This window comes from Sorghum bicolor, chromosome 1 (assembly GCF_000003195.3).
Source record: "Sorghum bicolor cultivar BTx623 chromosome 1, Sorghum_bicolor_NCBIv3, whole genome shotgun sequence".
NCBI lineage: Eukaryota > Viridiplantae > Streptophyta > Magnoliopsida > Poales > Poaceae > Sorghum > Sorghum bicolor.
Window position 1 is genome coordinate 58,653,462 of NC_012870.2, and position 12,327 is coordinate 58,665,788.

A 12,327-nucleotide genomic window follows, 5' to 3' on the forward strand; every position below is an offset into this window, starting at 1 on the left:
CGAGGTGTGAACTTGTGACGACCCTTGTTGCTTTGTCTGAGCCTTAGCACCAAGTCGCCGACTTGAAATGCTCGGCCTCGGATCCGCCGCGCATGGTATCGGCGGAGGGCCTGCTGGTACTTGGCGGAGTGCAGGAGGGCTACGTCCCTGGCTTCGTCGAGCTGGTCCAGCGCGTCTTCTTGGAACGTCTTGCCGCTGTTTTCGTCGTAGGCTTGTACCCTTGGAGACCCGTACTCCAGGTCGGTGGGGAGGATGGCTTCCGACCCATAGACCATGAAGAACGGGGTGAAGCCCGTGGCTCGGCTTCGGGAGGTTCTCAGACTCCAGACGACGGCCGGTAGCTGTTTGAGCCACCTTTTGCCAAACTTGTTCAGGCGGTTGAAGATCCTGGGCTTCAAGCCCTGGAGGATCATGCCATTGGCGCGCTCGACCTGACCATTGGTCTTGGGGTGAGCAACTGCCGCCCAGTCCACACGTATGTGGTGTCTGTCACAGAACTGTAGGAATTTTCGTCCGGTGAACTGTGTGCCGTTGTCGGTGATTATGGAGTTTGGCACTCCGAATCGATGGACGATATCCGTGAAGAATAGTACCGCTTGTTCGGCCTTGATCCTTGTGATGGGTCGGACCTCGATCCACTTGGAGAACTTGTCGATTGCGACAAGCACGTGGGTGAAGCCCCCGGGCGCTTTCTGCAGGGGCCCGACTAGGTCGAGGCCCCAGACGGCGAAAGGCCAGGTAATGGGGATCGTTTGCAAGGCCTGGGCGGGCTGATGTATCTGCCGAGCGTAAAACTGGCATCCCTCACAGGTCCTTACGATTTCTGTGGCGTCGGCTACAGCGGTTGCCCGAGGTGAGGTCCTCTGGGTAGGATGAGACGGGCGGTGTGGAGACGAGGTCCAGTGTAGACCTTAAGTGGTGCCCGGGAAGTTCCGCGTACGCACTTAATGAAGTGCTTACGGAAGAGGCGTAGGTAGCGGCGGCGTTCCTGAGCCCGAAAGGTAACTCGGGAGGTGCCGCTGCTGCTACGTCATCCGCTGGTGGAGGAGGACGGGACGTCGAGGCCCCTTTGTCCCCCTTACGGGGGACGGGCGCGGGCCGTGCCTTCCCCTTTGAACGGGGTGGGACGGGGGGCCGCGATGACCCTCTGTTGATCCTAGGAGCGGAGCTTGATGCCCCGCGAGCCCTTCCTCTAGCGCCGGCTGGACCGGAGGAGCGGGCGACCTGATGAGGAACATGCGGGGGGAAGACCGGACGGACCTTGACCTCAGTGGTGGGGTCGGAGATCCTAGATCTTTGACGCCCCCTCCGTGGGCCCCCCGCATGGTGTCCCGAACGTCTCCCACGCCCTGAGTGTGGTGGGATCGGCTCGGGGCTAGGTTCGACGTTGTCACGTGGCGGGAGGAGGATCATGTCGTAGCCGGAACCGAGGGACATGAACTCCAAACTCCCAAACATCATGATGGTGCCGCGACGGAGCGGGTGAAATCCGTCTGCCATCCAAACCTCCCCAGCAGGGACTGGAGAGCGTCACGCAGAAGGCCCCTACCTGGCGCGCCAACTGTCGGCGTCTAAACTCGCGGTCTAGGCACTAACAAGTATAAATCTGCGTGACTGACCAAGCTTGGATGGTGATGCAAGTGAGACACAGAGGGTTTATACTGGTTCGGGCTAAGGAAGCCCTACGTCCAGTGTAGTGGTGGATTCTGTATAACCTTGCACCCAAAGGTGCTTGTAGTAGGGGGTACAAGCTGGTTGCGAGAGAGGGCTAAGTCCCAGGTCTCGGCTTGGTGTGGACAGAGTGCGGGCTGCTGCTCTGCGAAAGAGTGTTGTGTGCGTGTTCTGGACCTGTCCCTCAGTTGTGAACCCTGGCTCCCCTTTTATAGTCTCAAGGGGAGGCCAGGTATTTACATGAGTAGATTTCTCTTATTTGAGGGGTGAAAACACAGTCCGACCCTGTTGAGGCCTGTCCATCTCGTCCTTGGGGGATGGTCGACGGCATGGCTGCTCCTGTAGAGGGTTACCGAGTCCTGTAGGGGTCGCGGGGGTCGGATCACCGGTCACTGCTGCATATCCTGTCAACAGTGGGAAATGACCACAAACAGTGGTGCGGCTTTACCTCGCCCATTCCCTTTCTACTGTGCGATAATGTGCTACAGTGAACAGGGGTAAGGGTGTATAGTGACAGAGGTAAGGCCACATTGACTGGGGCGGTTGGAACAGTCGTCTCCATGCCCTGCCGCGTCATGGGGGCCGTCACATCCGTCACGTCGGGGGAAGTCTTGTTGACCAGGTGGAGTGGGGCCCGGTGCCCGAGCTTGGACGGGACCGGGCGAGTCGGAACTGGCGTCCGAGGCCCTGTGGGGTCGGGCGAGTCAGAACTTGCGTCCGAGGCCCTGTGGGGTCGGGCGAGTCAGAACTTGCGTCCGAGGCCCTGAGGGGTCGGGCGAGTCGGAACTTGCGTCCGAGGCCCTGAGGGGTCGGGCGAGTCGGAACTTGCGTCCGAGGCCCTGATGATTGTAATTAGTATGTTCCTTCTCGTTTTTCGTTACTCTGATTTGGGTATCCCTTATTATGGTACCCAACAAATACGGTCATGGGCGGACTAATTAATTAATGAATGCACGGAGGATTCGGAAGCACGGATTTTGCATCAACTAACCTACAAGTTTTCTTGAATTATTATGTTTTATTACAATTTGGAAATGCATCTACCAATCTACTTGTATCTGAAGACAAACGTATATGTCTTGCAAAAAGAGAGTTAGGGGGTGTTTTTCATGAGTTAAAGTGTACCGCCGTCACATCGAATGTTTAGACACATGCATAAAGTACTAAATATAGACTATTTATAAAACTAAAAACATAGTTAGAGAGTAATTTAATAGACGAATCTTTTAAGTCTATTTAGTCTATGATTAGATAATAATTATCAAATAAAACAAAAATATTATAATATCTACACCCTCTTAGAAATTTCAATGATTATTAAAATCTTGTTTGGCATACTCAGTCGTCAGTCCGGCTCCAGCTCAGACACGCCGATGAAACCAAAAGATAATTGGCTTAGGGGCAGTGGCCCCATCATTTTGCCCGGTGCACTGGAACCTGGGTGCACAAAAGTTTTATCAATAAACTAGCTAATATTCACCACATATAATAAGTACATTTGGTATTTTCCTTTAGCGGTCCAACACCATTACTTTGATGCTAGCTTCGCCCCTGCATAGGGGGGTTTTGGCACGATTCATCTTGAAGGGCTCCTCCGGTCCCCTATTTTTTTTAACTGAAAACAGCTCTTTCAACAAAACATTTAGAAGGATTCTTCCAAAAGAGTTGAAGTTGGAGCTAGGAAAGAGTTCTAAAGCCAGCATTGCACGCATTAGTATCAAAAGGCTCTAAGTGTTCGCTAGGTATTATCATTCCATACCATTGCCTCAAGAATAAATTTGTATGCTACAAAATGAAATTATGCCCGCACACAATTACTACCCCTAACTTTTAAAAAAATAATAATTAAGTAATAATGTTTATAAAATAGTTTGGGGGTTAGGAATGGTAATGGGATCTGAGAATTATCCCATTGGAGGATGGAAATGGGGATATTTTTTACCCCACGGGAATGAATGGAACCATTTCCTTGTTAGGTCTGGTAAGAGATGCGGACACGGACGATAGACCATTGATCGTCCCTGTTTCTCGCGGGATCCCCATTTAGATGGCTACTAGCTTATTTTACATAAAGTAGCCCCACAACTTACCAACAAGTTCATGACAAATCGGTACCAATGATCTTTTTTAGTCATTACAAGAAATTCATCGTATATATGTGCACATTCCTACTAGTGATTTTTTATAAAAAAATTCAAATTAAATCATCAGTTTTAGTATATCTTGATCTTTTAATATAATCAAGGATAGATTCATCACATTCTTGCTTAACCAATGTCAAATTAGGCAATTTAAGCTCAATAGTTCCATTGTAAAAATGCTCATGGAATTTTTTGTCTTAACTTTACCCAAGAACCAATACAACAAGGTTGTAAAGATGAAAACCACAAAAAAGGAGCACTAGTAAGGCCTTGTTTAGTTCGCAAAATTTTTTGTTTTTGGCTACTGTATCATTTCGTTTTTATTTGACAAACATTGTCCAATCACGGAGTAACTAGGCTCAAAAGATTCATCTCACAAATTACAGGTAAACTGTGCAGTTAGTTTTTATTTTCGTCTATATTTAATGCTCCATGTATACGACCAAAGATTCGATGTGACGGGGAAAATTGAAAATTTTTGCGAACTAAACAAGGCCTAAGAGATAATAATAAAAAATGTGAATCCTCATATGCTCCATGGTTCTAGCTTCATCCAATTGTGCAAGTGACATGCTAATGTGCTCCATTGTGATTTTATTATCTTCAGCACTAAATTTGTAAAACTTAGACACTTTTCAACCATAAAAAGCTTTAATGTAATCAAAATATGAAGGATATCTTTTTGGAATAGGTATTCCCAACCGTTTCAAAATATACACCCAACATTTCCTCTAGCAACATGCAAATCTTCCTTAAATCGCTTAGAGCTTCATCCCATGGAGCCAGATTGCTGATTTGTGAAAAGTACTCACATACTATTAGCTTATAACTCTAGCTTTAATGGAGTCTTAGGAGGGTTTGGCAATGCCATATTATGAGCAAAAGATACATGCATTGTTGTTGTATTGGTATCTACTCGTGTGGTGGAAACCGACGACTGCGTGAAAGTACCCATCAGTAAGATAGTAGTAAACCCCCTAAGTTGGCTTATTATTTTCGGTCGCTAAATTGGATATTTTTTGTTGGCTAGGTGATACATAACTCATTTGTTTCTCGAAAAGCCAAACATCTCAAAGAAAAACTAAGAATTTTAGTTTCTTTGCTAAGATTTTCGTGCATAACGGTGTCTTAGGAAGTTTTTTGCTTCATCGAAATTCATCTTAGCATTCATCATGTGGAATACTAGATCTAAGGGTGATTGATCAATCTTTACCTCAGATGAAAAGCTTCAAAGCTAGCTCTTTTGATCTTCTTGAGAACTCCTTGCCGATCCACCTCGAACACATGCTAGAGCATACTAGATCAGTAGTAGCTTGGGCCATCGCTCTCTCTCTCTAGCATCGAACCACCTCAGGAAGCTAATGGGCCGAAGGCTTTTACGTTGTGCTTGGAATTGCTCAATTTGTAGGGTCATCCTTCGTACCGTTGGCCATCATAGTAGTTGTGCTTGGAATTGCTCAATTTGTAGGGTCATCCTTCGTACCGTCGGCCATCTTAGGAGATTGATTTGCTTTCTTCTCTAGTGAAGTCATCGAAAAGTGTGTTGATACGAGTTTTGGTCACATACTAGAAGGGCTAGATCACACGAGTTGCACACATTTGATACATGCAGCGATGTAGGACTAAATGGTAAGGCCGATTTGGCGCTCGTTCTTTGGCCGAAATATTCGTGAACGCTTCTCGGAAAGACCTGTGAGGGGAGACATACAACAAGGTCACCTAAAATGCCAGCAAATCTGGTCAAGAGAAGTGCTAGATGACAAAGAAGTTTGAAAAGCTTTAGGTAAAAGATAAAAAGTAAAGTATATAAGTTTTTTTTTGTTGATTGTCTAAATCGATTCGTCAATTGGCCATGACTTTCTCATATAAATAGAGGGTGTTGTCTTATATCAGTAAGAAACTTATTCCTATGTAACTTACAGGTTTTCCACAAGATCAGATGAGTTATGAAAGAAAAATCATGATTTATATCTCAGGCAGCCAAAATCGGCTGCTAAAACTAGCCCAGTCAAATGATTTTGATTCATAGTCTAAAACATTCATCGAGATTCTGAATCCGAAAAAAATTAATAAAAAATTTGAATATTTACCAAACACACTCTTAATGAGAGCATCTCCAAGGGCCTCTCTAAATCAGTTTTGCATTTGAGGTTATTTGCAAAGTCTCAAAACAAAATGCAAAGCCTAAAAAGATGCATATTCCAAGTGCCTTTGCAAAACTCACTTGGCATACTCTATTTTGCCAAACCCAGAGTCCTCTGCATAAATGCCAAGTTGGGAGGAAGATTTGTAAAGTTTGCACAAATACAAAACTCATTTGCAAAACCATTGAAGCCCCCTTTTTGTGGTTTTTTGTAAATTACCAAATACAAAACTGATTTGGAGAGGCCCTTGGAGATGCTCCGAGACTTAGAAAATTTAGCTAAAAAACCGTTTTCTAGTTAGCTACCGCAAAGTTTTGTTTGCTTTCTCGCGGGCGTTTTGCTCTACAATGGCTCTTCGTGTTGGCCCAGAGTGTTTCCTGTTTCGGCATAGCCCATACAATGGCCAATCTGCGCTCTGGAACGTCGTTGCTGGGCTGGCTACAGTACGGGTGCGGTGCGGGGATTCTTCCGATGGCGATGGTTGGAACAACGCCAAAGCAGACGTGGCACGAGACGGGCGCTAGGCACTACGCTTCGTTCGTTCACGCAATCGTCTCGCCGACTGGTGGCCGGCGATACTGCCGTGACGACGTCCTCAGGAAGGCAACAAGCCAACTAGCCAAGGAGGAGGGAAACAAACACACCAACCCCTCCCCCGTACGCCCACCACTCGTTCCAAGTTCCAACACATCCCAAACTGCACACGGCTCTCCGCTGCCCACTGGCCCCGCGGCCCGCCCTCCATGCCGTCGGCTTCCCTCCGCCTCGCCGTCGTCGGCGCGGGCGCGGCGGGCCTGGTGGCGGCCCGCGAGCTACGCCGCGAGGGGCATGCGCCCGTCGTCTTCGAGCGCGCCGCCGCCGTCGGGGGAACCTGGCTCTACACGCCGCCCGCCACGTCCTCCGACCCGCTCGGCGCCGCGGCGACGCACTCCAGCCTCTACGCGTCGCTCCGCACCAACCTGCCACGCGAGACCATGGGCTTCCTCGACTTCCCCTTCGCCGCTGGCGCCGCGGCCGCGGGCTCCCCCCGAGACCCCCGCAGGTTCCCGGGGCACGAGGAGGTGCTCCGCTACTTGGAGGCGTTCGCGCGGCGGTTCGATCTGCTCCGGCTCGTCCGCTTCGAGACGGAGGTGCTCAGTGTGAGGCGGGAGGACGGCGGCGGCGGGAGGTGGGCGGTGACGTCGAGGAAGCTCGGGGAGAAAGGGAGCGGCCAGGAGGAGTTCTACGACGCCGTCGTGGTTTGCAATGGTCACTACACGGAGCCACGCATCGCCGTCATTCCCGGTAATTTCGGCACTACGCAATCTATCTGTGATCGCGTTAATTGGAGCTACTTAAGCACGGATAGGTTCTGGAATAAAGTGCCTGACCTGTAACTCCACGGCTCTCTCTTCCTGTGCGTGCTTGCAATGTTTGGACAATTTACAGCCATTGCAAATTCCAGATGCTCTTTACCTTCAGTGATCAATTCTTACACTTTCAAACTTCGGCAGGGGTCGATGCTTGGCCAGGAAAGCAAATGCATAGCCACAATTACCGTGTGCCGGAGCCATTCCTTGATCAAGTGTGTTTCCTCCCAGTGATGTATGCTCCCATTATGCATTCCCATGGTTAACGAAGACTATATGTTGTAAACGATAGGTAGTGATCGTAATTGGGGCCTCGGCAAGTGCATTTGACATTTCTCGAGACATCGCAAGCATGGCGGAAGAGGTCCATATTGCTGATAGATCAGCACCAGCTTCCACCTGTAAGAAGGAGCCTGGCTATGATAATCTGTGGCTTCATTCCATGGTAAACTATCTTTTATCCTGGTGAATCAAGATATGATAGCTTTTATCTACCGGAGGAGCTGCCACAGTATTATAGTATCGTGGCAAATCTAATGCTGGGGGGGCTGCAGATTGACCATGCGCAGGAGGATGGCACTGTGGTGTTCCAGGATGGCAGCTCAATCAAAGCTGATGTCATCATGCACTGCACTGGGTATAGCGATTTGCAGTATCACTGCCATCCCATTTCCTACAAAAACATGACATTTTGTGCTAATTTGCCTTAATACCTTAATCTGATAATGTGCTTCTTGCATTTGTATGTTGCCTAGCTACCTGTATGACTTTCCATTCCTTGGAGATGACAGCACTATCACTGTGGATGACAACCGTGTCGATCCACTATACAAGCATATTTTCCCACCCGAAGTGGCACCTCATCTGTCCTTCATCGGATTGCCTTGGAAGGTCAGTTTTGCTGCAAATTGCTGCCCCAGTTGAGATGCACCTGTAACTTACCCTGTGAAGCTCTAAGATCTTAAACATTCCAACAACCCCTGTTCTTTCCAGGTTATTCCCTTTCCACTTTTTGAACTCCAAAGTAAGTGGGTTGCTAGAGTTCTATCAGGACGGGTCAAACTTCCATCTAAAGACAAGATGATGGAAGATGTGAAAGCTTTCTATTTGAAACTAGAAGCACTTGGATGGCCTAAGAGATACACACATAACTTTTCAAACCATCAGGTAGCCTAGAGATGTCTGTCAATACTTAGTTAAGCTTTGTTACCTGACCACAATCGTTTTGTATTAAGATTTCACTGTTGATACATTTGAATATATATGCATATCTTTATGTGCAGTTTGAGTATGATGATTGGCTCGCTGAGCAATGTGGCTATCCACCAATCGAAGAATGGAGGAAACAGATGTATGCTGTTAATGCAATGAACAAGGCAGCTCGTCCTGAGAGCTACCGTGATGAATGGGATGACGAGCATCTGGTGGCCGAAGCAAATGAATACTTCAAGAAATTCTTGTAAAATCTTACTATTCTCATCCCATGTTTTTTTGACATGCCTGGGGCCGATCTCAACTGCAATATGCATAATCATTTAATAAGTTAAGTGATGTGGATTGGCCACACTTCTGGGTTAGCATTTCATTGATCATTCGATCGATGTGTGTATCAGAGAGCAAACAATCTTGTAGTAAACTGTGGATTGGTCATCAACAAACAACATAAGCAAAAAAAAAAAAAAAAGGTTACAAAAAGAAAACAAAATAAGTTTTGCACCAGCCGGGAATCGAACCCGGGTCTGTACCGTGGCAGGGTACTATTCTACCACTAGACCACTGGTGCTTTTGTGTCTTTCCTTTATATTATTAATAATAATCATGTAATTATCATTATCTCTACTTAGCTGCCTATAACTTTTATAAAACTAAACCCCACTAGATGAATTCTCTCTTCATGCAAGGTGTCCACATCATTCTCCACTAAGTGATCCACTGAGTATTTTATCTCTTCATGCAATATGTCTACATCATTCTCCACTAAGTCCATGTCATTCCATATTAATTATAAAAAATAAACATGTCATCTATATCATGTGAAATACTTTAAATCTTTAATATTCACATACAAGTCATGTACATACATTATTTGTTTCATTACCAATTAATTCCTCTATAATGTAACCAAATATTAGTTTTTATTTTATTAGCTTAGTAATTTTTTACTAGATCTAATACATAAAATACATGCAAGTCAAATTCATATGTGTATATACATAATAGACTAAATACCGCATAGTAGTGCTATGTGTATAATGATTTATTGTTAAGAAAATCCCGCAGCAACGCGCGGAGAATTCATCTAGTTCAACTAAATCATGTGCCAATTAAGCTCTGATGCGCCAATAACAAAGTCATCAGCTGTACAATTAAGTGAACACAGAGCACGCGCACAATGGCAATGCCATCTATCATCATCTCAACATTATTTGCAACGACAGAACTGGACTCTTTCATTCTGTAAAAGGTGAATATGTGTTTCCTGATGCTGGATGTTTCATTTTATTTCGTTCTTGCCATTCATGGTTCAAAAATGATTTCATTTCATGGCTCCTTTGGGTGAATCGAGGTATAGACTGTACAAAATGCCATTCATCAGAGGAAGACAGCAACTTTGCTCCATACTAACTCAGGCCTTATTCAGTTCCCAAAATTTTCGGTACTGTAGCACTTTCATTTTTATTTGATCAATATTATCCAATTATGGACTAACTAAGTTCAAAAGATTCATCTCATGGTTTACATGCAAACTGTGCAATTAGTTTTGGTTTTTATCTATATTTAATGCTCTATACATGTGTCGCAAGATTCGATGTGATGGAGAATCTTGAAATTTTTTGGAAACTAAACAAGGCCTCATAGAACTAGTACAAATTACAGGGAACACAAATCTCATTTCTCCAATACAACAGCAACATGTACACACTCTGTTTCATTCTTGGACCTGGAACACAGCATCATCATAATAATGTCCTGATGCAGTGCAGCCGAAGAGGATGTTCCTGATCCTATATGTCGACGCTATCCTCCTCTTGCGCGTAAATCCTCTCCGGCAGTCCGTCCTCCAGTGCACGCGTCCGCCTCCGGATCCTCTGCAGCACGCCATCCACGGCGAGGTCGACGGCGTCCTTCACGGCCTCCCTCAGCTCAGGCGTGCTCCCGTGCCGCCGGTACACCACCCTCGGCGCCATCTCCAGCACGCGCCGCCGCATCCTCCGCACCTCTTCCTCCGGCACGGCCTCCAGCGCCTCGACGATTCGGACGCCGCCGAACACCACGGCCTCCTTGGGTATGTGCACCGAGAACTCGTCGTACCGCACTGGGGGCAGGTGCCACCCGTACTGCCTCCGCGCCGCGAGGTCCTCGAAGAACACGGGCACGCACCCGGCGAGGATGGCGTCGAACGTGGAGCGCCGCGTCGGCGTGTCCCCCGGCGGCTGCAGGCAGAACTTGGACCGCAGCATGGGGCGCATGTACCGGACCGGGTCGTGCGCGCATTTGCCGCCGGAGCAGTCGACGACGACGCACGCGTCGGTGCGGTTGGCGCACTCGGAGAGGATGGAGCCCCGGATGTTGGGCCGGGACGGGCGGGAGGCGCCGCCCGCGAAGAGCATCAGCGTGGCGCGACGCGAACGGCGCGCGCGGGCGAGCCAGGCGCGGAGGTGGCCGAGGGAGGACGGGTGGAAGGACGTCGGGTGCGGGATCGCGTGCTCCTGCCACGGCCACGTGCGGGACTCCAGGGTCAGGAACGTGAAGTTGGCCAGCTCCGGCAGCCGCAGCAGCGACGTCGAGCCCCATAGCCTCGGCTCCACGCTCGGCGACTGCGCGTAGTCCCACGCGGACCCCGCGACCACCAGGAAATGGTCATGCCCGTGCCGGCGAGACAGGATCCGTGCCTGGTCCCGCGACAGGAACTCCGCCAGCGCCACGCCGTGCCGCGCGGATTCGTCGAGCAGGCCCGGATCGAGCACGTACGGCAGGGCGTCGAGAGCCGCGTAGTAGGGCAGGAACACGGCGTCGGCGTCGGCCGGGTCGTCGGCGAGGCAGTCCCGCTCCAGGATGCGGCGGTGGAAGAAGGCCTCCAGAAGCCGCGCGTCGGTGCGGTACCAAGACCGGCTGCGTGGGTGAGTGCGAGGCCCGAGCCCGTGGTTGGCGAGCGACTCGCAGGGCGGGGTCGAGGTGGCCGCCGCGGACGGGTCGGCGAGCGGGAAGGCGTCGGCCCCGCAGTGGCGGAGGAGGTCGGTGTTGAAGCGCGGAGGCAGGCTGCGGATGTGGATCCGCCGGCCTACGCATGGGTCCGGCCCGTCGGTGCCGGCGGCGACGCTGAGGAGGGGGAGGAAGATGAAGAGGGGATTAACCATTTTTGGATTCGGACCGACAGGGGGATTGAAGAGAGAGAATTACGGAATGAAACCAAGTTTGTGGATCGATGGCGTAGATTTCACCATAGGCCTTTCGCTAGAGGCTTTGCAAATCTTAGCCCAAGTCCATGTGGCTAAGGGCATGTTTGGTTGCTCCTGTTTTTCTTTTTCTTTTTAACACCCATCACATGGAATATTTAGACACATGCATGAAGTACTATAAATAAACTATTTTTTAAATTAAAAATACAGCTAGAGAGTAATTTACAAGATAAATCTTTTAAGTCTAATTAATCTATAATTGGACATTAATTATCAAATAAAACGAAAGAGCTAAACTTTAACACCTCTAACCAAACAACCCCTTACCATGGACACCGTTGTTGTTTAACATGTTCTACATACAGTCATGTCGATTGCCTTAATGTTGAAAAAAATTATGGTGGTTGCATCTCATGTTTTTTGTTGTGAAAAGCTTTTTAAAATGCAATTAGACATTGATTGACTAGAATGCTTTAGGATATTTGTTCATTTTCAAGAGCTCAATCCAATTTCAGAAGCATCTACAAATATTTTCATGAGTTCTACATATCTTATTTGGTTTTATGTGTCCCAATCTATATCTAGATTTTTCCTCGAAATTATTAGAAGCTTAGAAATATTT

The 12,327-nt window shown here is 48.1% G+C and overlaps 2 protein-coding genes and 1 non-coding gene across 4 annotated transcripts; 1 reads left to right on the forward strand and 2 right to left on the reverse strand.

The window, feature by feature from the left end:
* On the forward strand, positions 6,592–8,959 carry LOC8058749 (flavin-containing monooxygenase FMO GS-OX-like 2). 2 transcript variants are annotated; one of them, XM_021451422.1, is made up of 7 exons: positions 6,592–7,240; positions 7,450–7,520; positions 7,598–7,750; positions 7,860–7,957; positions 8,061–8,196; positions 8,299–8,472; positions 8,589–8,959. In XM_021451422.1, exons 1-7 carry the CDS (start codon positions 6,700–6,702, stop codon positions 8,766–8,768), a joined length of 1,353 nt encoding a protein of 450 aa, XP_021307097.1. In that variant the 5' UTR covers positions 6,592–6,699; the 3' UTR covers positions 8,769–8,959. The 2 variants fall into 2 exon arrangements, with proteins under 2 accessions (XP_021307097.1, XP_002464961.1); XM_002464916.2 differs by having other exon boundaries at positions 6,595–7,240; positions 7,860–7,942.
* On the reverse strand, positions 9,018–9,088 carry TRNAG-GCC. The gene has a single exon. It is a non-coding gene; the product is annotated as a tRNA-Gly (tRNA).
* Positions 10,118–11,871, reverse strand: LOC8058107 (probable xyloglucan galactosyltransferase GT19). Its single transcript, XM_002467477.2, has one exon. It carries the CDS (start codon positions 11,661–11,663, stop codon positions 10,311–10,313), a length of 1,353 nt encoding a protein of 450 aa, XP_002467522.1. The 5' UTR covers positions 11,664–11,871; the 3' UTR covers positions 10,118–10,310.

What these genes read in the sequence shown, in the direction of transcription:
- LOC8058107 (XM_002467477.2), bottom strand. Translation starts at nt 11,663, where the DNA reads ATGGTTAATCCCCTCTTCATCTTCCTCCCCCTCCTCAGCGTCGCCGCC.
- LOC8058749 (XM_021451422.1), top strand. Translation starts at nt 6,700, where the DNA reads ATGCCGTCGGCTTCCCTCCGCCTCGCCGTCGTCGGCGCGGGCGCGGCG. An exon ending in ATCTGTGGCTTCATTCCATG is followed by an intron (nt 7,751 to 7,859) that starts GTAAACTATCTT and finishes GGGGGGCTGCAG; the next exon opens with ATTGACCATGCGCAGGAGGA. An exon ending in ACTGGGTATAGCGATTTGCA is followed by an intron (nt 7,958 to 8,060) that starts GTATCACTGCCA and finishes TATGTTGCCTAG; the next exon opens with CTACCTGTATGACTTTCCAT.